The sequence below is a fragment of the Nycticebus coucang genome, chromosome 22, assembly GCF_027406575.1.
Source record: "Nycticebus coucang isolate mNycCou1 chromosome 22, mNycCou1.pri, whole genome shotgun sequence".
NCBI classification, from domain to species: Eukaryota; Metazoa; Chordata; class Mammalia; order Primates; family Lorisidae; genus Nycticebus; species Nycticebus coucang.
The window spans coordinates 8,458,113-8,477,429 of NC_069801.1; the positions used below are offsets into that span (position 1 = coordinate 8,458,113).

Here is a 19,317-nt window from a genome sequence, read left to right on the forward strand (position 1 = left end):
TCAGCCTAGCCCTTGGGGCCCCTTTATTGAAACAACTCACAGCACAGTATTTGAGACAGACAGTGTTGGCCAGCTGAACCCCAGGGGCTGAGAAGTCAGGTCCCAGCATCCGTCACAGCCCTGGGGGAGGCTTCCTCCATGAATGCAACCAGACCTGAGCAGCCTGGGCCTGGAGGATGGGTAGTCCATACATAGAGGCAATAAGAGCACTTGGAATAAGGGTGGCCCTGCAGCGCTGCCTTAGGCTGGGGTCCCCCCAGTCTGACAGTTCTGGCATCAGTAGGATGGCAGGTGCACCCTCAGCTGCTTTTATGAGCTCGCTCTTCCACATAGAGCTGCATCTGAGAGAGAGAGAAAAACAGCAATGAGTCAGCCAGGGCACCTACCCTGGGCCCACCAAGGTTAAGGGAAAGGAGAGAGAGGAAAAACCTTACACTGTACATCCCCTAGTTCTCTCCCCTGAGCCTTGATCTGTAAGTCCCCTGGCAAGATCTCACTTAAGCATCCCTTAAATAAAGTTTCTGTGGTCCCCATGAAACTCACCTTTAAAATGTCTGACGTCATGGTTTTTAGGGGTATCAGCCGGGGGTCATGCATGTGGACATCCTGCTCATCCGCCAGGATCCAGGGGAAGTCCTGGGAGGGGACCAAAGTGAAGGATGGAAGGGGCTGGGCCCTGGCTTGCTGCCCCTCTCCCCCTCCAGATTGCGGGGGGGACATCCCTCTGACTTGAGGGAGCATCAGAATCACTAGGGAGGGGCTGGTGGGACAGGTCAAGTCTACCAAACCCAAGTGATTTAACAAGCCCCAAGCACCAATTTTGAAACTGGTGGGCCAGCACCCACTCCCTAGAGAAACTTCAGAAGAGCCAGAATGAGCTGGTATCCCCAGCATGTGGCTCTATCTGTGCTGCTCTCAGCTGAGGGCCCAGATGGAAGAGTGGCCGAGGGTGTAGCCACGCATAGTTAACACACATGGAAACCTGCTGGGTGCCAGGCACTAGCCACAGCAACACTCCTGCCCTCCCAGAACTGTGGCATGATGTTTTCAGAGCCTCCCAGTGGACTCCCTGCCCACCTCTCCACCCCCAGTCTCCACACCTTGATGACCTGGATCTTCTCCATGTTGCGAGTGGCAGCTTCTCTTGTGTGCACCAGGACTGTGAAGGTACAGCCTGTGGAGGCAGGACGTGGGTGGAGGCTGAGCCCCTGGTGCCTGCCACTGGGCCTGGCCTCTTCCCACCTGCCTCACTGGCTCCACAGCCCCCCAGTGCAGAGTGTAAAGCATGTACTAAGACAAGACCCAGTCAACTGGGAGAGTGAGGCCAGGCAGGGTCGAGAAGGGAAGAAACAGACCTCAAAAGGGTTCTGAAGGGCAGGAAGGAAGAGATGAGGCTCAGCCAGCCAAACAGGGACCTAGAAACACTGACCAACCCCTGGTAACCATGGAAATGGCAAGGGAGGAGTGACTGGGGAATGGGCACACCTGGGGGGTTGTGGTCCAGGACCGCGTCACACACGCTGATCTTCAGGATGAAGGCTCGGAGCAGCTGCTCCACGTGAGACAGCAGGGAGTCTGAGCTGGGAGTGAGAGAGCTCCCATCACATGGTGCCCTCACTCCCACAACCAGCAAACAACCCTGGAAACAGACCTGGGATCCAGAGCCCTTCCAGTGCCTCTGAGAGTGTCAGCCTCTAGGGCCTGGCTCCCTATCTACTCTACACAGTTAAAATCACCAGGAGTTTAAAACCCATGCCTAGCCTCACTCCAGATGAAGGCAGAATGTGCAGCCAGGCTGGAGAGAACCCAGAGAGGAGAGGGCTTACCTGAGGCCACACAGCCAGTGGGGACAGGCTGTCACCAGATCCTAGTGCCCTGATCTCACTGGAGAAAGTATGCAGCTGACCAACTAACACTTGTGCCCAAGGTCAACTTCTAGTTAACGATGGACTGGACATTTGACTGAGAAGTCAGGAAACTGGGTCTGAGTCCCGGGCTCTGCCACCATCCAGGAGACCCTAGGTAGTTCACATCATATCTCTGAACCTTGGTTTCTGCATCCATAAAATAAGGTGCCATTCGCCAATGCTACAATTTTCCAGGTGTGGCACATAGTAGTGTCTATGTAACCTGTGTACTATCCACAGAGGCCAGTGCCTGCCCAGCTTTGTCTCAGCCACTAACAGGGTGAATCCTTGGCAGGTTGGCACATCTTGCCCTCTCTCCTTTCAGATGTTTGCCATGGTATTCTGGGGCTGCCTTAAAGTGGTGGGGGTGAGGGGCATGTATTGCTAGAGACAGATCTCACATCAGCTAGCAGGCAGTGGGGGAGAGCAGCTCACCTGATCGACAGCAGTGGAGGCTGGGTGATCTCAAAGACGAATTTCTCCACTGGGCGATGCTCTTTATCCAAAATTACCACCACCACTTTGTCCACATCATTCTGCAAGGACAAGAATCCCCTACTGCAGAGCTGGACACTAGAACCCCCTCCATTCCTCCCTGCCCAGAGAGGAATGGGACAGGGTACACTCACAGACCTACTCAGCTGAGGGTCCCTGAGAGCCCAGGGAGTGGGTTTGAGAACTTTAAGATGGCACCCTCAGACATGAGTGGTACAGGTTAAAAGAGAATACCTCGACCCTGTGGGAGTGTGGGGAATCTGAGACCAGGACAACATAGGAAGAAGCAGGTCAGACAGAACTTTCAGGGTGGAGGGTAAAACCCAGAAACCTCCCCCCAAGGCAGCCCCTACTCAAAGCCATCTCTACTAACCCAGGCGCTCAGGCCCGAAGCACCCAAAACATGACCTACATACATGCCTGTCCCTGGGTGGGAGTGGTCTACAGAATGCAGGGAACAGCTTCTGCATGTTAGTGCCATGAGCACCCTGCATGGACTCCCCATCCAGGAGCTGGGCCTATGTGGATGGAGGGGCAGATTGGAGGGGAGGCTGGAGGGGCTTGGTGCCCCCTCACCTTCTCCAGGAGTGGCTTGACGCAGTGCAGTGTGTCCTGGATATACTGATTCAGTTCCGGATGGCAGGACATCTGCACACAACCCCACGTGTCTGGTGAGGCCCAAAGCACAGATGTGGAAACCACCCAACACCCCTTCAGGAGCTCAAGACTTCATCTGCCTTCAGAGGTCCAGGAGCTCCCTAGGTGTCCTTACCCAAAAGACCTGACTTTCTCTCATGGGGCTAAGAATTGTGAATTTATCCATGGAGAAATAGAAATTAGAGGACATGAATTCAATCTCAACACTAGCATTTAATGTAGCATTAGAGGCCAGGCATGGTGGCTCGTGCCTGTAACTCTAGTACACTGGAAGGCCAAGGTGGGTGAATTGCCTGAGCTCAGGAATTCAAGATCAGCCTGAGCAAGAGTGAGACCCCATCTCTACCAAAAATAGAAAATCTAGTTGGGTGTGGTGGCAGGTGCCTGTAGTCCCAGCTATCAGGAGGCTGAGGCAAAAGGATTGCTTGAGCCTAAGAGTTTGATGTTGTTGTAAGATATGACACCAGGGCACTCTCCCAGCGCAACAAACTGAGTCTCCGTCTCAAAAAAGAATAATAATACAGCATTAGGAGATCCTAAGATGGGTCCATGGACTCCTCCAGGGTATGGGGAGTCCCAACAATTTACACTCAAAGTTGTGTGTCTTTGTGCATATGGACACTTTTCCAGAGAAAGGATCCAGAAATTTTATCAGATTTCTAAAGTTAAGAACTGATCTTAGGCAAATTATTTAACTTCTCTGAGCTTCAATTATTTCATCTGTGAAGATCTTATATAGTAAGGATTAAATGAATTAAGTACCCAATAGCAGCGGGTGCTCAGCAAGTGCTGATTGTTTTCTTTTTTCCTGTACAGATGCACCTTGACTTACTATGAGATTATGTCTTAATAAACCCATCAAATAACATAATGCAAAAATGCATTTAATATACCTGGCCTACATCATAGCTTAGCTAAACCTACCTTACATATGCTCAAAACATTTACATTACATACTGTTGGGCAACCTCATCTAACGCAAAGCCTATTTTAAAATGAAGTGTTGAGTATCTTGTGTAAATTACTTACTGTCCTGAAAGTGGAAAACAAAATGGTACTATGGGTTCACCAAGTACAGTTCCTATTGATTATCCTAAATTATCCCAAAGTTGAAAAATCTAAGTTGAACCACTGTAAGCCGGAAGCCATATGTATGTCCTTTAAGCATCCCCCTCTGCCAGTATTCAGTCATTTATTCTATTGCTTACTAAGTGCTTTCCAAGGGACAAGCAGTTCCAGGGACTGGAGATAAAGTGGCATGTTTACACTGTGCCTTTTAACTTTAAACAACCCACTAGAGTTTAGGGTAAATGGGAGGATGGAGAAGGTGCTGGAAATTTTCAGAAATCCTCTCCCCACACCCAAGCTCTAGTTTTAGGAGCTTGCTTATTTATTTATTTACTTGGAGACAAAGAGTCTCACTCTGTTGCCCTGGGTAGAGTGCCATGGTGTTACTGCTCAAAGCAACTTCAGACTCTTGGGCTCAAGTGATCCTCTTGTCTCAGCCTCCCAGTAGTTGGGACTACAGATGCCCACCACAATACCCCGCTAGTTTTTTGTTTTTTTTTTTTTCTATTTTTAATAGAGATGGGGTCTCGTTCTTACTCATGCAGGTCTTGAACTGCTGAGCTCAGGCAACTTACCCAACTCAGCCTCCCAGAGTGCTACGATTACAGGAGTGAGCCACGGCATCTGGCTTTAGGAGCTCGTTTTTGCTTGTTTGTTTGTTCGTTGTTATTTTGAGACAGTCTCATTTTGTCACTCTGCAGAGTGCAGTGGCATGATAGGTCACAGAAACCTCAAATTCTTGGGCTCAAGCGATCCTCCTATATCAGCCTCCCAAGTAGCTGGGACTACAGGCCCCCACCACAACACCTGGCTATTTTTTAGAGATGGGTCTAACTCTTGCTCAAGCTGATCTCAAACTCCTGAACTCAAGAAATCCATATCCCTCGGCCTCTCAGAGTGTTAGGCTTAAAGGCATGAGCCACCAGGCCTGCCTTTAGGAGCTCTTTTAAAACCTCACCCCCAGGACATCTATAAGAGCCTGGTCCCTAACTTCTGGCCAAGGGAACTCCCTTCTAAGGGGATGGTTAAAAAATGGCACTTCAGAACTGGAAGGCAAGGGCAGGCTGAGGGTAGACTGGACCTAAAGGTGAAAAAGAGTTTTCAGTAATCCTCCTCCTACCCACTCTGTAGTTCTGAGACGACCTGTGGCCCCAGCTCAGCCTTGGAGGCTCACCTGGACCGGCACGTTGTACTTCTTGCGCTTCTGGAAAATACCCACTGGGTAGACCTCGCGCACATAGAGGATTAGGTGCACTGCCACTTCGAGGAACTCGCAGAGCACGTCCGCCACCACTGCAGAGCCACAAGCAGGTATGCTTGGGGGAAGCCCATGGGCCCAAGCCACCCCACACCCTGGGCCCGGAGGTCCAGCTTCCCTACCTTGGCCAAAGTTCAGGTCCTGTCGCGTGAGTGTGGTCATCCTTCCTGCTACCTAGGAGACCCGGCAAGAGTAAGGGGTAGTTCCGAAGGCCCAGGAGCGGCAGGGCCCGCCCGCCTCCACCGCCCCTCCCCTCCCTTCTGTCTAGGGGTAGATGGGGCAGGACCCCCAGGCTCGCGAGGGCGCGCACACGCACAGAATCAGGGCAGCTGGGAAGGACTTCTCCACGCTGGCGTCACACACTGGGGGCATCAGTGGCGCCCCAATCAGCCTCTGCCCATTGGCCTCCCCAGCACCCCCCTCATCCCGCTGTTTCGGGGGGGATTAGAAAAGACCAGTGTTTGCCCGCAGAAAAGACAGGGCCCCTCACAGAGGGAAAAAAATGGATGCGCAGGGCCGGAGCATCAAGCGGGACCGGCGGAAAACGAAGCTGGGTTGGGATAAGGCTTCGCCCCCTGCCCAGCCGGATTCCCCGCCCCGGGGCGGGAATCACTCCCCCTCCTTCTCCTCCTCCTCCTCCGGTACCTGCTCCAGTCTCGTTCCGATTCGGGCCCGGGCCCCGGCGCGGGGAGACACCGACCGCACCGATCGCGCCTCCCGCTCAACCCGCGGCGCCGGTCGGTGACGTCCGAGGCGCTCCGGCGGGTCCTAGCGCCCGCCTTCACCACGCCCTCTTCCCCGCGCGGCCCAGCCCTGGCCTGGCACTAGACTGCTTCGGTCCGCTGGGGCGCCAGGGGTGGGAAAAGCGTCTGCCGGGGGCGGGGCTTGGGAGAGGGCGGGGCCTGGCCTTGGAGCCCGGAACAGCAGGATAGGGGAGTGGGCGGAAACTGCAGCGCTACCTCTCTCCCACTAAGGGTGGGCGAGACAAAATACAACTTCAAGCTCTGCTTGGGGTCGGATGGGTACGTATTTTCTCCTCCAGGGCGCTTCTCTTCCTTTAGCTGGCGCCGGAAGGGGGCGGCCCGGAGTTGTTAGGAAGGGACAGGTGGAGGACACAGCTAGGGACTAAGGGAAGCCCCATCTACTGCTAGCCCGGAGTTGTCATCCCCGCAGCTGCCCAACCGCAAACGAATCCGCTGGCTCCAGGGCGGGGCCATCCCACCCCATCCACACCCAGAACCTAAATGTAGCCTGTCCGATAGGATAAAACCCCTTGCCCTTTACTTCATAACAATAGCTGACCTTTACCGAGTTCCAGCCTGGGCTAAGTGTGTCCGTGGGTTCTCTCAGAATAAATCCATGCGGCGGTTACCATGATTGTTCCCTTTTTGACAAATGAGGTATGTGAAGTAGCCTGCCAAGTCCCATAGCTGCAGGAGAGGAGATGTGGAGGTGCCTTATTGCTCCCGAGGCCCCCAGACGCATGGACTTAGTCTGGAGGAGCTTCAAGTGCCCTCAGAGATGATGATATTAATACTAAAATAACTACCAACCTGGATGAAGCGCTTACGTGTCAAACACTGATTTCTTTGGTTCCCTTGTTAGCTCTAGGAGCTAAGTATCCATTTTACAGCCCCACTTCATAGATGGCTAAACAGGCCCAAAAATGTTCTCTAATCCACCAAAATCATGCACCCAGCTCTAACACCTAGTCTAACACTAAGGCTTCAACTTATTTACAGCTCCCTTATTCAGCTCCCTTATTTTACAGGTGAGAAAACTAAGGTCAAAGAAGTGGCCACAGAGATAATGTGTGACAAGTCAGGGTCAGAAACCAACAAGACTTTGTGACTGACCTCCAGGGATATAAGAATTTGTTAGGACTCCCATCTGTCTGTACACAGATCCAGCCAGAATGTTCACCATTTCCATCTCACATAATTGGAGAGCTGCATCTCTCCCCCTAGATGCCTTTAAACCTGCATTTACACACTTTCTGACAGGGAGAGATTAAGTATGCTCTGCTGACATTCCCGACTTCATCCTGGTTGATGAAGTCGGGAATGTCAGCAGATCATTTCTCAAAATGCAGCCCTAGAAAATCTGAATCAGAATCCCTGGGAGCCTATTAAACACACAGCCGCCTGGCTGCCCTCTTCTACCAGATCACCCTGACCTACCAGATAGGAGTGAGGGTGCATAGCAGGGCTCTGGAGCTTTTAACAAGCTCCTTGTGTCCCTGATGCCCAGGAAGGTATGGGAACTGCCACAGTAGTTTAGGCTTTTCCTGGAGAATATCTGCATGTTGTAAAATTTCAGTGTTTAACACAAAAGGATGGATGAATTTATTTCAGAAACTGATGCACCTGGCAGCATTTTGCAGGGATCCTGCCCACATCATGCCATTCTACTCACAGTCAGATGAACAGTTCACTAACGTATAGACATTGTCCCCTGGCTCGAGATTTAATCATTGCAGATGTTTGATAACTTGGGAAAATTGAGAGTCCTTTCCCCTCTCTGGAGGCTGCTAGAGCAGCTTTTACTTTAGTGGCAGGCACTCTTTTAAAGTGGTCTTTGGACTGGGGTCTGGGTGAGGACGCTCAGAGCCCAGCTACTCCTGTGGGGTAGCCTCTAGGACACAGTGTGAGGCACATGGGCCTCCAACTCCAGTCCTCTGCACTAGCAGACATAGTACAAGCCACCATAGGTCTCCTGACTCAAGGAGCTAAGAATCTCAGAAAACTCTGGGAGGATATAAACTCAACCATCATTTTTCCTATGGGGAAGGACATATAGCCTTTGACACTGGGAGTACCCACCTTGTGAACTAGAAACCCATGGATAAAAATGTCTGGGTTTGGGGTGTTGGATTCAGAGCCAGTCACAAACAGGTTGGCTGGAAGGCAGATAAGGAAGGATTCAAACTGATCTGACCTCTAACTCCAGAAAGGCTTCAGTCTCCTCATTTGTGAAATGAACACGCTAGACAGGTCTCATGGGGGTCTTGAAGCTGGGGGTGGAGGTGGGTCTGAGTCAGCATGGGGCCATCGGGAGACTTCCATGAAGACATCTGTCCATGGGGCTCCACGGCATCTGGTTTTTCATATCTTAATTGCATCAGCATGACGGATGGTTGTGGGATCCAGATTACATTATGGGGTTAATTTATTACATTTTGAATACCCACTTGCTGGGAGACTGTTTTTCAAAGTTATTTGCATATTTTTCAGCATAATGACAATATGTAGGAAAGGAGCTGGGAGGGAAGGATGGATGTTTGGGAGAAGAGAGAGCTTATTTGCCAACTGGAGCAGGTCCCTGAGGACCTGCAATGGGGATGGAGAGAAAATCACTCCTAAGAGACTGAAATAGAAACTGAGAAGGCAAGCTGCAAGACAATGTGAGCACCAGCCTGGTGAAGACTGAGACCTGTACGGGCAAAGGAGTCCTGGGGTGTGCTGGACAAGCACACAATAAATGAACTAGGGAAAATAGGCAATGAAGTGTCCAACCCCTAAGATGCTTCCAAAGCCCCTTTCCTATCCACTGGGTTGATCACAGGACAAATCACCTGTTCTACCCTGCCTAAGGTTCCCAGGACCCCCAAAACATGGCAGGGGCAGGGGGCATATATAGTGATGGTGACAATCTGTCTGATGCCCTGATGTTCACGGGCTCAACCAGTTGGAACACCCCTGAGCAGGGACCCAGCCTCATTCATTTTTCTCAGTCAGCACCTCAGCCAATGCCTGGCAAAATTTTGAGTTCTCAATATGTGTGTTAATTGAGTGAAAAAATAACAGAAAAATGAAATGATAGTGGACAGTGGCTCATTACCACTTGCCTGACCTGAATTCCAGATTAATCTGGATGAGGAGCAAAGACCTCCAATTTCAGTGCTTGGGCTTTAGGTGAGAACTGTTTTCACAGACAAAGCAAGGTCTGTACAATGTTCCCTATGATATCTCCCTATCCACCAGGCCTGCTCATGTGTCCAACCTTCTCTCCCCAGTACTGCTCCTCAACCAGCTTTGCGGCCCTTCACTCCCTGAACTTCAGCATGCCAACCAGTAAAATGGAATAATAGTTCCAATTCCATAGGATTGAGCAAAAAGTAAATGATCTCATGTTTATAAAAATATAAAGTACACAATACCTGAAACAAAAATGCTCAATTAATGGCTGTTGTGACAATGATATTAAAGATCTACACACACTGTTAAGCCCCCAGAGTAAACACTCTGGATAAGCCACCATGCTTTTCAAAACGCTCTCCAAAGTGTACTTAGCTGCACCCCTCTCCAATTCCATTTCCTAAAGCAGCTGGCAACCTTTAAGGCACCCTAGAGAGGACATGCATCCTCATGGCACAAGGTGTCTGAAGATAAGGAGCTGCGGCCCAAAAGATAGCTCTTCTCCTCCCTTATCTGGCCTCCTGAAGTGAGGTCTGACCTGGATAGCTGCCCCAGATCCTGGGGTCCACTGCTGACCTGGGACCCAAGGCAGAGCCCTGACCATAGGCCAGTAACACAGGTGGCTACCAACAGTTCATCCAGAGCAAAGCTCCGATGTGCAGTTCCCTCTGTGGGGTTCTATAGACTTCCCTGTGTTCCTGACCCCTCACTGTTTAGGAGGACCTTACTGATCATCTATTCTTTTTTCTTTTCTTTTCTTTTTTTTTTTTTGTGAGACAGGGGTGCCATGGCATCATCATAGCTCATTGCAATCTCAAACTCTTGGGCTCAAGCAATCCTCCTGCCTCAGCCTCCCTAGTTGCTGGGACTACAGGTGCCTGCTACAACATCAGCTAATTTTTTCTATTTTTAGTAGAGAAAGGATCTCCCTCTTTCTCAGGCTGATTTCAAACTCCTGACTTTAAGGGACTCTCCTGCCTCAGCCTCCCAGTGTGCCAGGATTACAGGCGTGAGCCATCTCGCCCAGCCCTAATCATTTATTTTTATTTATTTATTTATTTTGAGACAGAGCCTCAAGCTGTCACCCTGGGTAGAGTGCCGTGGCATCACAGCTCACAGCAACCTCCAACTCTTGGGCGTAAGCGATTCTCATGCCTCAGCCTCCCAAGTAGCTAGGACTACAGGCGCCTGCCATAACACCCAGCTATTTTTTGGTTGTAGTTATCATTATCGTTTGGCAGGCCTAGGCTGGATTCGAACCCGCCAGCTCCAGTGTATGTGGCTGGCTTGAGCTACAGGCACTGAGCCTGATCATTTATTCTTAAACATGGAGCTTCTACCTAGAGAAATGCACAGTGACACGAAATGTCTTATACAATCTCAGGAGTTTCCAGATCCTTTGAAGCCATCATGGACCACCAGTTGACCTAGCTCAACCACCACTTTTTTTTGTTTTGTTTTGTTTTGTTTTTTTGTCGAGACAGAGTTCTAACCTATGCCCTGACCAGAGGGCAATGGCATCATAGCTCACTGTAACCTCAGACTCGGCCTATGGGCATCCTGCTGCCTCAGCCTCCGAAGCTGCTGGGATTACAGGTGCTCGCTATGGCGCCCAGCTGGGTTTTTCCATTTTTTCTATGAGTCGGGGTCTCACTCTCGCTCAGACAAGTCTTGAACTCCTGAGCTCAAGCAATCCTCCCTCCTCAGCCTCCCACAGTGCTGGGATTACAGGCGTGAGCCACCGCGCCTGGCTTCAACTACCACTTCTAAAAAAGAGAAACAGCTTCTTTATTGAGATATAATTCACAAACCATCAAGTTTATCACTATGTACAACTCAGTGTTTTTTAGAATAGTCACATTCTGGAACATTTTCATCACTCAAAAAAAAAAAAACCCATACCTATTAGCAGTTACTCCCCACTCTCCCCTCCTGCCAGTCTGGTAATCACTAATCTACTTTCTATTTCTATGGACTTGCCTACTCTGAACATTTCATATAAGTGTAATCATACAGTATATGGTCTTTTCTTTTTCTTTTTCTTTTTTTGGGGGGGTTGGGGATTCATTGAGGGTACAATAAACCAGGTTACACTGATTGCATTTGTTAGGCAAAGTCCCTCTTGCAATCATGTTTTGCCCCAAAAAGGTGTGGCACACACCAAGGCCCCATCCCCCTCCCTGCTTCCCTCTGTCTGCTCTTCCTTTCTCCTGTCTTTTATTTTTCAATTAGCATAATGTTTTCAAAATTCATCCAGGTTGGATAATATATTAGTACTTCAATCCTTTTGATGGGCAAATAATATTTCCTTGTATGGATATACCACATTCGTATAGCTGATAGATATTGGGTCCACTCTGGCCAATCAAGTACATTGTTTTACAGATAGGGAAAGTGAGGCACAGAGTTCCATAACCTGGATGGGATCAGAGTCTAGGCCTCACCTAACATCCACTCTGGGAGAACCCAAAGAACAGAGTCCAAGCACATCAAAAGTTCCCCCAGCTAGAGATCAGCCAGGGCAGCAGCGTTTGAACCAGTTTCCAATGAATGCCAGGCCACAGCTTCATCCTTGACAAAAGAAGTCACGCCCATTGTCCCCCCTCTCAGGCCTAAGCAACCACCACCTCTCGGGCACCCCCGAGACTGCTGCTTCCCACGTGCCGCAGTCTCGCCCCATCGCTCTTTGATCTTTGCAGCGCCTATGGCCCCACTGACCCCTTCGTGAGTTATAAGAGCCATGGGACCCATAACCCAGCATTCCCGGACTCCCAGAGTTGTCAGGACGCGGCTCCCCACGTGGTGATGAATTAGCCCGCCTGAGCGCTGGCTTTGTCCGGGTTAGGCCCGGCTGAGGAGCTTCAAGCTGGTTTTGGACGGGGCGTGGCGAGAGGCGGATTGTGTGTGAGTGTGTGTGTTCCAGGGGAAATTGCCTTTTCTCCTTTCCCTCTCAAGAAGGCGGGCACAGGTGTGCTCTTAGAGCGCCCCAGGTGAGATGTTAGTGCTTTGAAGACCTCCAGTACCCCCGCATCCAAGAGCGATCTCTCTGGTAACCCCGCCCCCACACACACACTCTACACACTTTTGGAGGCTACAAAGGCCCCGCCGCTCCCTATCCTGCCACTCCTGCCCACCCACCCCTCCCCGCCCAGACCATTTCTTCCGTCCCATTTGATAGTCTAGGTGGAATAATCCTTTTGGAGACCGGCTGAGCTGAGCGCGCAGCCTCGATCCATTGTTGGGGTCCGCCAGGGATTCCCTGCCGCGAGCCTTTGTCGCCCGCTCCCCACGGGGCCGCTCCAAATGCGCCACCGCTGCCGGCGCCCCTCCCGTCCCACGCGCCCTGGGCTGCGCCGAGACGGCTCTTACGCACCGGGAGGAGTGGGCCCGCCTCGCCCGGTGCCCGCACGGCCGCTGGGCTGCGCCCGCCTTTGTCTGCCTCCTTTGTCTGCCCCGCACCCTCGCCGAGGCGGCGGCTAGGCCTCTGGGGAGCAAGCCCGGAACGCCTAGCGCAGCTGGCAAGGGTGAAATGCCCGGGAGCGCGCGAGGCCGGCCCGGGGCTGCCCCTCGGCGGGGGGCGGTTGAGCCCTCTGCCCACCTCCCGCCGCCCGCCGCCCCTCCTCTGTCCCCTCCCCGCGCTCCCGCCCCTTTCCCTCCAGCCCGCCCCCTCTCGCTTCCTTCCAGTCCCGCTCAGCCTGGGCACATCCTCCTGCCGCCCTCGCACCTCTCGCACGGTCCCCGCTCCGTGGCTCGGTGCTCGGCTGCGCTCGGCTCCCGCAGGCGCTCAGCCTAGCGCCCCTCGGCCCCCTCCCCGCCGGCCGGACAGGTAAGGCACGGCCCCGGCCCGCCCCTGGCCCCGCCCTTCCGCCTTACCTGGCTGCGCGCCCGGACAAAGGTGGGCTACCTGGTGCGCTCAGAGGCTGGGCTCGCGGGGACTGAGGCTGCAGGTGAGGTTGCTGCTCTCTTCCCGGCCCACGGACCTATCAGTCCGTCGGTCAGCCGGTCCGTCCGCCGCCTCCGCTCCTCCCTGCGTCTCCCCCGGAGCTCTTGGATCTCCTCCCGGCCTCGTCGTCCGCCCACCTGCCACTGGACGCTCACTTTTACTAGCTCTGACACTCCGCCTCGCGCGCGCCTTCGCCACCCTTTCGGGTTTGGCTCTTGCCCACGCTCCTTCTTGGCTCTAGCTTTCTCTCTCTGGGACCCGGTCTCTTTGTCTCTCTGTCTCTGAGTCTCCGCGTGGTCTCTCAGGCCGAGCACCCCGGTCTGCCACCGTTGGAAGAAGCCTCAAAGACTCGTTGAGCCCTGGACAGAGCTGGCGGAGTGCCCTCCTGCCCTTTCGAGGCCGCCTGTGGGGAGGGGTGTGAGGGGAGGACGCTAAGCGCGCGCACAGCCAGCACCGCGCCCTCCCCTCTGGGCACCAGCCAGTACCTACCCCACAACCTCGACGGCTCTGGGCTCATACTCAGTCCCTTACGCTCCCCACCCCTGGCTTTTCTCCCTCCCCTCTCCAAGAGTCCTAGTGGCCTTAGGGGAGCGCCTTCGCTTCCCACCAAGTCTTCCTTGGGTCCTGCGCTGGGTGCCCCCTCGACCTCCTCCTTCCATCTGGTCTGCCCTGCTTACCCTCCTACTGCTCACCTCTCACAGGTGACATGCCTGGTGCCCCAACCGGTTTAATAGCCCCTTCTGGGGGCAGGCAGACAGGGGCTTTGGGAGTGATCTGGAACAAAGGAATGCACCTCTGTGAGCCTCAGTGTTCCCATCATAAAACGGGGATATGCCAATACTTACCTGGCGGGATTTGTGTGGACATAGTGAGGAAGCATGCGAGATGCAACTCCAGTGGTTCCCACTCCCCTCGGGGGCGGGGAGGAAAGTCTGCAGTCCCTGGGTGGGGTGGAGATAGGGGATAGGAAGTGGGTCAGAAATTCCAGGCTTGAGACACTTCACAGTACCCAACCACAATATGGTCCCCATTGCACTGTCTCCTCTTACCCACACTGGCATTCACATCCTTACAAGCCTCTTTTCTCCCTCTCTTGCCTACCCCTTGCTTGTCCTAAAATCAGTTAAAACAATCAGAGTGAAAGGGGTCACTTCTTCTGAAATGAGATTACTGTGGCCATGTCGATGTCGCTGACAGCCACCCATTCATCAGGAAGCATCCAATTCTGAACCTCTGCCTTGATTTCTTTTATAATGGCACTGACCACAAGCTGGGTCCTCTCCTCTGGAGGGATTGTCTTGCTGGCTCCTAGACCTGCAGTGTGATTGCCCCAGCCCCGACCATCCGTGGTCTGGGTTGTGGTAACAGGTGACACACCACCCCAGGAGCCCAGCAGTGACATGGGCTGAGTAGCTTAATGAAGGCAACTTTGGAAGAGGGAAACCTTCTGGCTGGCAGGGTCTGGGCTCCCCTGGCTGAGTTTTTGTTTCAGCCACAGCCAGGGCTGACAACCAGAGCCCTTCTCTTTAGAGGCAAGAATGGAGCCAGCCTTCAGAGCCCCCTCATCCAGGCTTCCACTCATGACCCTGCTTTGGCAACCCTGGTCCTCCCACCATCTCTGCCTTCTGCCTTCTCGGGACACAGCTTTTCTAGGGAAAGCCAGGTTTCAGCAGCTCCTGCCACCCCCAGGAATCTTGTTTGGGTCTGCCTTGCCTCTCACCCACATGAAAATGATGCACCCTCTCTGCCTTCCCCCACCCCTCATTCAGTCCATCCCCTCTTCCCAACCAAAAACTCTTAAAGGCTCCCTGTGGCCAGTGAATTAACTCCAGAGACCCTGCTAGGCACAGCCCTATTCTGCCCACCTCCCACCACGCCTTTTCTACATCCCCAGATCACTCACAATGAAGAATTGATCATGTCCATAGCCTATCTTCCTCTGAGCTTCTGCTAGGGCCCTTCTTTCATCTGAAATTCTCTCCTGCCATGGTTCAATTGAAGCCCACCCATCCACTCCATCCTCACAGACCAAGGTCAGATGTCCCCTGCTGTGGGAAGCCCCTTGCTCTCTCTTGCCTCCCCCTCTCTTGTGGTCTGCACAGCATGATCTGTATCTAGATTTGTCTGCTCCTCCCTGGGTGGGGGCTGCATCTCTTTCCATTTGTGGCCCAGTGTCTGGCACACAGTAGATGTTATATTGAATGGCATCCTGGCTCAAAGGGACAGGAGTAAGCAGGAAATTGCAGCCACAGCTTCTGAGTTCCGCTGGATCCTGCCATCCAGGCAGAGCAGAGATGGCCTGAGAGTAACGGGGCTCTGGCTGGGGAATCCGAGAAGGGGGAGAGAGCCACCTACAAAACCCCTGTGGTACTGGGACTCTGCACCACCCCGGAAAAAATAAGATGCTGTCTAACTTACAGGGGCAGAGTGTGAGACCGGGCTTGACTCCCAGCTCATTGCTTAGCAGTTATGTGACTAAAGAGGTCCCTTCACATGTCTGGCCTGGTAATGTGATGGAGCTGGGATTGCACCCTGGTCTCTTGACCCATAGCCTGGGAAGATCAGGAATTTCCTCCAAGGAGGGGTTCCCAGGCGGGTGGGTCATATGAGCATCATATGAGCATCCCTGATCTGTCCCATTCGGCGGGGGCGTGCTTCTCTCTGGCTCTCCTGACCTTCTCTGCTTGTCATGCCCCAGCCCTTACTCTCAAGGGTGAGCCACTGTGGCCAGTGATTCCCCAGGAAGGTCATGGGGGGATGGCTGAGTACTTGCCATTAGCGGGCGCCCCCCCCCCCCCAGATCTCAGGTTTGGCAACCCCCCACACTTCAACACCATGGCCTGGCATTAACCACCTGGTTCATATCCCTTGATGGGGTGCATGGTAATGCTGAATGAGGTCCCTCCTCATTCAGAGCTGCTGGATTGAGCTCATTGTAGGATTTATGGTTTTTAGGTATTCTTTCTCTGCCCGGCTCTGCACTGGGCCAAGCACATCACCCACCCTGAGAATCCCAGCAGGTGCAGTGGTATTGGTTACTGAATGGTAGCATGAGCAGTGGTCAAGGCCACACAAGTCAGATGGCTTCAGATCATGGCTCTACCACTTGCTCTACTATGTGACCTCAGTATCCCTCAAAAATCCTCAAGTCCTTCAAATCTTTGTCCTGATATTCTAGGTAACCATTGTCGCTATTATTATCTGAAAAATATTATCCACTTAAAAGGACTAAATTAGACAATGGATATAAAACTCTTGGCCTAGAGCGGCGCCTGTGGCTCAAGGAGTAGGGCGCCAGTCCCATATGCTGGAGGTGGTGGGTTCAAACCCAGCCCTGGCCAAAAAAAAAAAAACTCTTGGCCTAGAACAATAGGTGCCCAATAGATGAAACCCAAACAAACATATTCATTTTTCAGATGTGGAGCTAAAGCCCAGAGAGGTTAATTAACCTGCACAGGGTCACACAGCTATTATGTGCTAGAGCCAGGATTCAAGCCCAGGCATGTCTGGCTCCAGATGTCTTTCCACTGCATGAAGGCCTTGCCAGGACCTGACAGCAGGCATTTTGTCACTGGAAGATTAAACGATGGGTCTGAACAAATGATGTTAAATTGTCTGGGCACCAAGATAATGAAGTTCAGGGAACATGGAGGAAGAGGGTTGCAAGGACCTGTGATCCCACAGGAGGTAGGACTCAAGCTCAGGAGGTGGGGGGTACTGGGTCAGGGAGTACAAAGCTGAAAGCCTCTGGGAGGGTGGGACCACTGAAGAGCCCCCCAATCTTCCTGTACAGGTTTCTTAAGGTGTTGAGGCCTGCCGGGAGCACAAATCCCAAGGCTGTTGTTGGAAATAATAAAAGCAGATGGAGTCGCCCTGCAGGGAAGCCAAAGCTCATTTGCTAAGATAATGGTCCCTTCCAGGCCGGCCTAGGCCTGTCTTGCCTCACCATCGATCACCCCACAGAGGACAGAGAACATGGCCACCTGTGTCTGTCCCTTTGCACACACAGACACAGATACATACATGCTTTCACCACCCCAGCCCAGCCCAACCTCCACGGTCTGCCCCTTCTTTTCCATCTCCATAATAATACCCTGTTATTCACCCTCACCATCACCCACACACACACACCCAGGCTGTCCCACTCACTTTATGTACCTTCACCTCCCCTAATCCTCACAACCATAGGCACTGTACAAGAGAGGAAACTGAGGCCCAGAAAGGTTCAGAGACTTGCCCAAGTCACACGGCTCCTTCACTCTGTTCAGTGGGGGTTCTCCCATGGCCCAGCTTAACGGGTTTGGGCCAATATCTGTGTGCTATAAACCTGTGGCCTCTCACCAAGACTGTATATCCCCAGCCAGTGGGGACACCTGGTGGCAGGAATAGAAGCTCCCTGTTGTGGGAACGTCCCAAGGCCAGAGCTGTGTCTCTCCTATCAGACTGGGAAATCCCTGAACTCATCAACTCTGTCTCCCCCGTTAGACTGGCAGCTTCCTTCGGGCAGGGGCTGCTTCTTGTTTAGAGGGCAGAACCTGCATCTCTCATCAGCTTAGGAGTCCTCCAAGCCATCATGATGGGCCAGGGTTGTGTGACACCCCCCCCCCGAACCAGAGCTGGTGTCCCCCTCCAGATTGGAGCAAGTTCCCTGGCAGACTCCCCCACCCCGGCTTTACTCTGACCTAAGGCACTCAGCAGGTCAAAGGCAGGGCTCTCTGCCTGAGAAAGGCTGTGGAGGGGCAGGCAGGGCTCTGGCTGCTCTGAGGTCCCTTCCCATCTGCAGGTGACACAATGAGGACTATAATGCCAAGTAGGGAGATAGGTAGCAACTAGCCAGTACACCAATGAGCAGCTGCTGGAGTCTCGGCCACCCTACCGCTGAGCTCTTCCTCCCTGCCCTCCACCCCACCAGTTCTGCCAGGTGTCACCCGCACCTGGAACGAAACCACCTATACACACCACACAGAAGTCAAATCTCACAACAAGCTGATAATCCCTTTCACAGACAAGGAAATGAAGACTCATGAGGAGGCGTGATGGTGGTAGCAGTCGAGAGGGGTAGAGGGACAAAGTCTGATCCCGAATTGCCTGGGAAAGAGCACAGCCCAGGAATAAATTTAGAACTCATTCCGTCCCTCCCCTACTCTCATGTAGGATATAACTATTGATTGAACAAGGAAAATTACCCACTTTCCAGCTCCTTCCAATAGAGACGGGAATCTGCTCCTAGGGTGCTGTAAGCCCCACAATTCCCCAGCTGGAGCTCCAGGATTGCTGGGCCAACCGCAGGGTGGCCACACTGTCCTAAGAGTAGATGGGACCTGGAGACTGCAGCTTCGTTCTCCAATTCCAGCCATCTGGGTGATTAGTCAGATCAATTCCAAGTTAAGGTGATCTTAACATCTTCATGAAGTATGAAAACATAACGTCCGAGATGATTCCTGCATCCAGCAATGTCTCCCATTACTGAGTCCTGGTTCTAGGGATGCAATTGCCGCCTCCTACCTCCAGGGCTCCCAGGCTGGGAGTGTCAGGAAAGGGAGAATATTTTGGTGACAGAGAAGAACAGAAGGAAGAGCAGCATAGGAGGCTGTTTCAGTGACACAAACATGGCAGGGACCATAGTGAGAGTTTTGTGACCAAAGAGGCCACCTGTACAGAGGCCAGCCTTGCCTGAGGTACCCAGGGTCCCTAGAGGGGAAGTTGTGAGCTGCCCGGTGATGGCCTAGCTGGCCTGCAAGCCCTAGACCGCTTCCCCATGCACAGAGCAGGGAGGGCCCATCACCTGAGCCTGAGACTGCCTCGTGGCCTCCCAGAGGAGCCCAGAGTGAGTCAGTGCATGGGGGTGAATTTGGTGTGTTCTTCCCCAGCCAGGTGCTCTCACAGCAAGGTTTCCTTGGAGATATTTCATGGCTTCTCAGGGGTCAGAGGTCCCTTCCTGCCCAGGTTTAACAGAGGGTGGCTGCCTCCAAGTTTCTTGTGAGCCCAGAAGGGTTAAAGTATTTCCCCGAGGATGGGGCATTTCAGCGCTGAGCTGGGGCCAGGGGAGAGGCACAAATCAAGACCCTCCTG

The 19,317-nt window shown here is 52.8% G+C and overlaps 2 protein-coding genes across 4 annotated transcripts in view; one reads left to right on the forward strand and one right to left on the reverse strand.

Moving 5' to 3' along the window:
- Nucleotides 1–12,883, reverse strand: MAD2L2 (mitotic arrest deficient 2 like 2). Of its 3 annotated transcripts, none has more exons than XM_053575688.1 (9): nt 12,676–12,883; nt 5,508–5,559; nt 5,302–5,420; nt 2,979–3,050; nt 2,343–2,443; nt 1,486–1,580; nt 1,101–1,174; nt 544–636; nt 1–341 (listed from the first exon to the last, which is right to left on the reverse strand). In XM_053575688.1, the coding sequence occupies exons 2-9, from the start codon at nt 5,545–5,547 to the stop codon at nt 300–302; spliced, it is 636 nt and encodes a 211-aa protein (XP_053431663.1). In that variant the 5' UTR covers nt 5,548–5,559; nt 12,676–12,883; the 3' UTR covers nt 1–299. The 3 variants fall into 3 exon arrangements, with proteins under 3 accessions (XP_053431663.1, XP_053431662.1, XP_053431664.1); XM_053575687.1 differs by lacking the exon at nt 12,676–12,883 and adding an exon at nt 6,031–6,211; XM_053575689.1 differs by lacking the exons at nt 2,979–3,050; nt 12,676–12,883 and adding an exon at nt 6,031–6,215.
- DRAXIN (dorsal inhibitory axon guidance protein) overlaps nt 11,996–19,317 on the forward strand; it is a 25,611-nt gene continuing 18,289 nt past the window's right edge. Inside the window, exons 1-2 of the mRNA XM_053575675.1 lie at nt 11,996–12,351; nt 12,987–13,128. The gene's annotated coding sequence lies outside the window, so the exon portion shown is untranslated. The remainder of the gene's footprint in view (nt 12,352–12,986; nt 13,129–19,317) is intronic.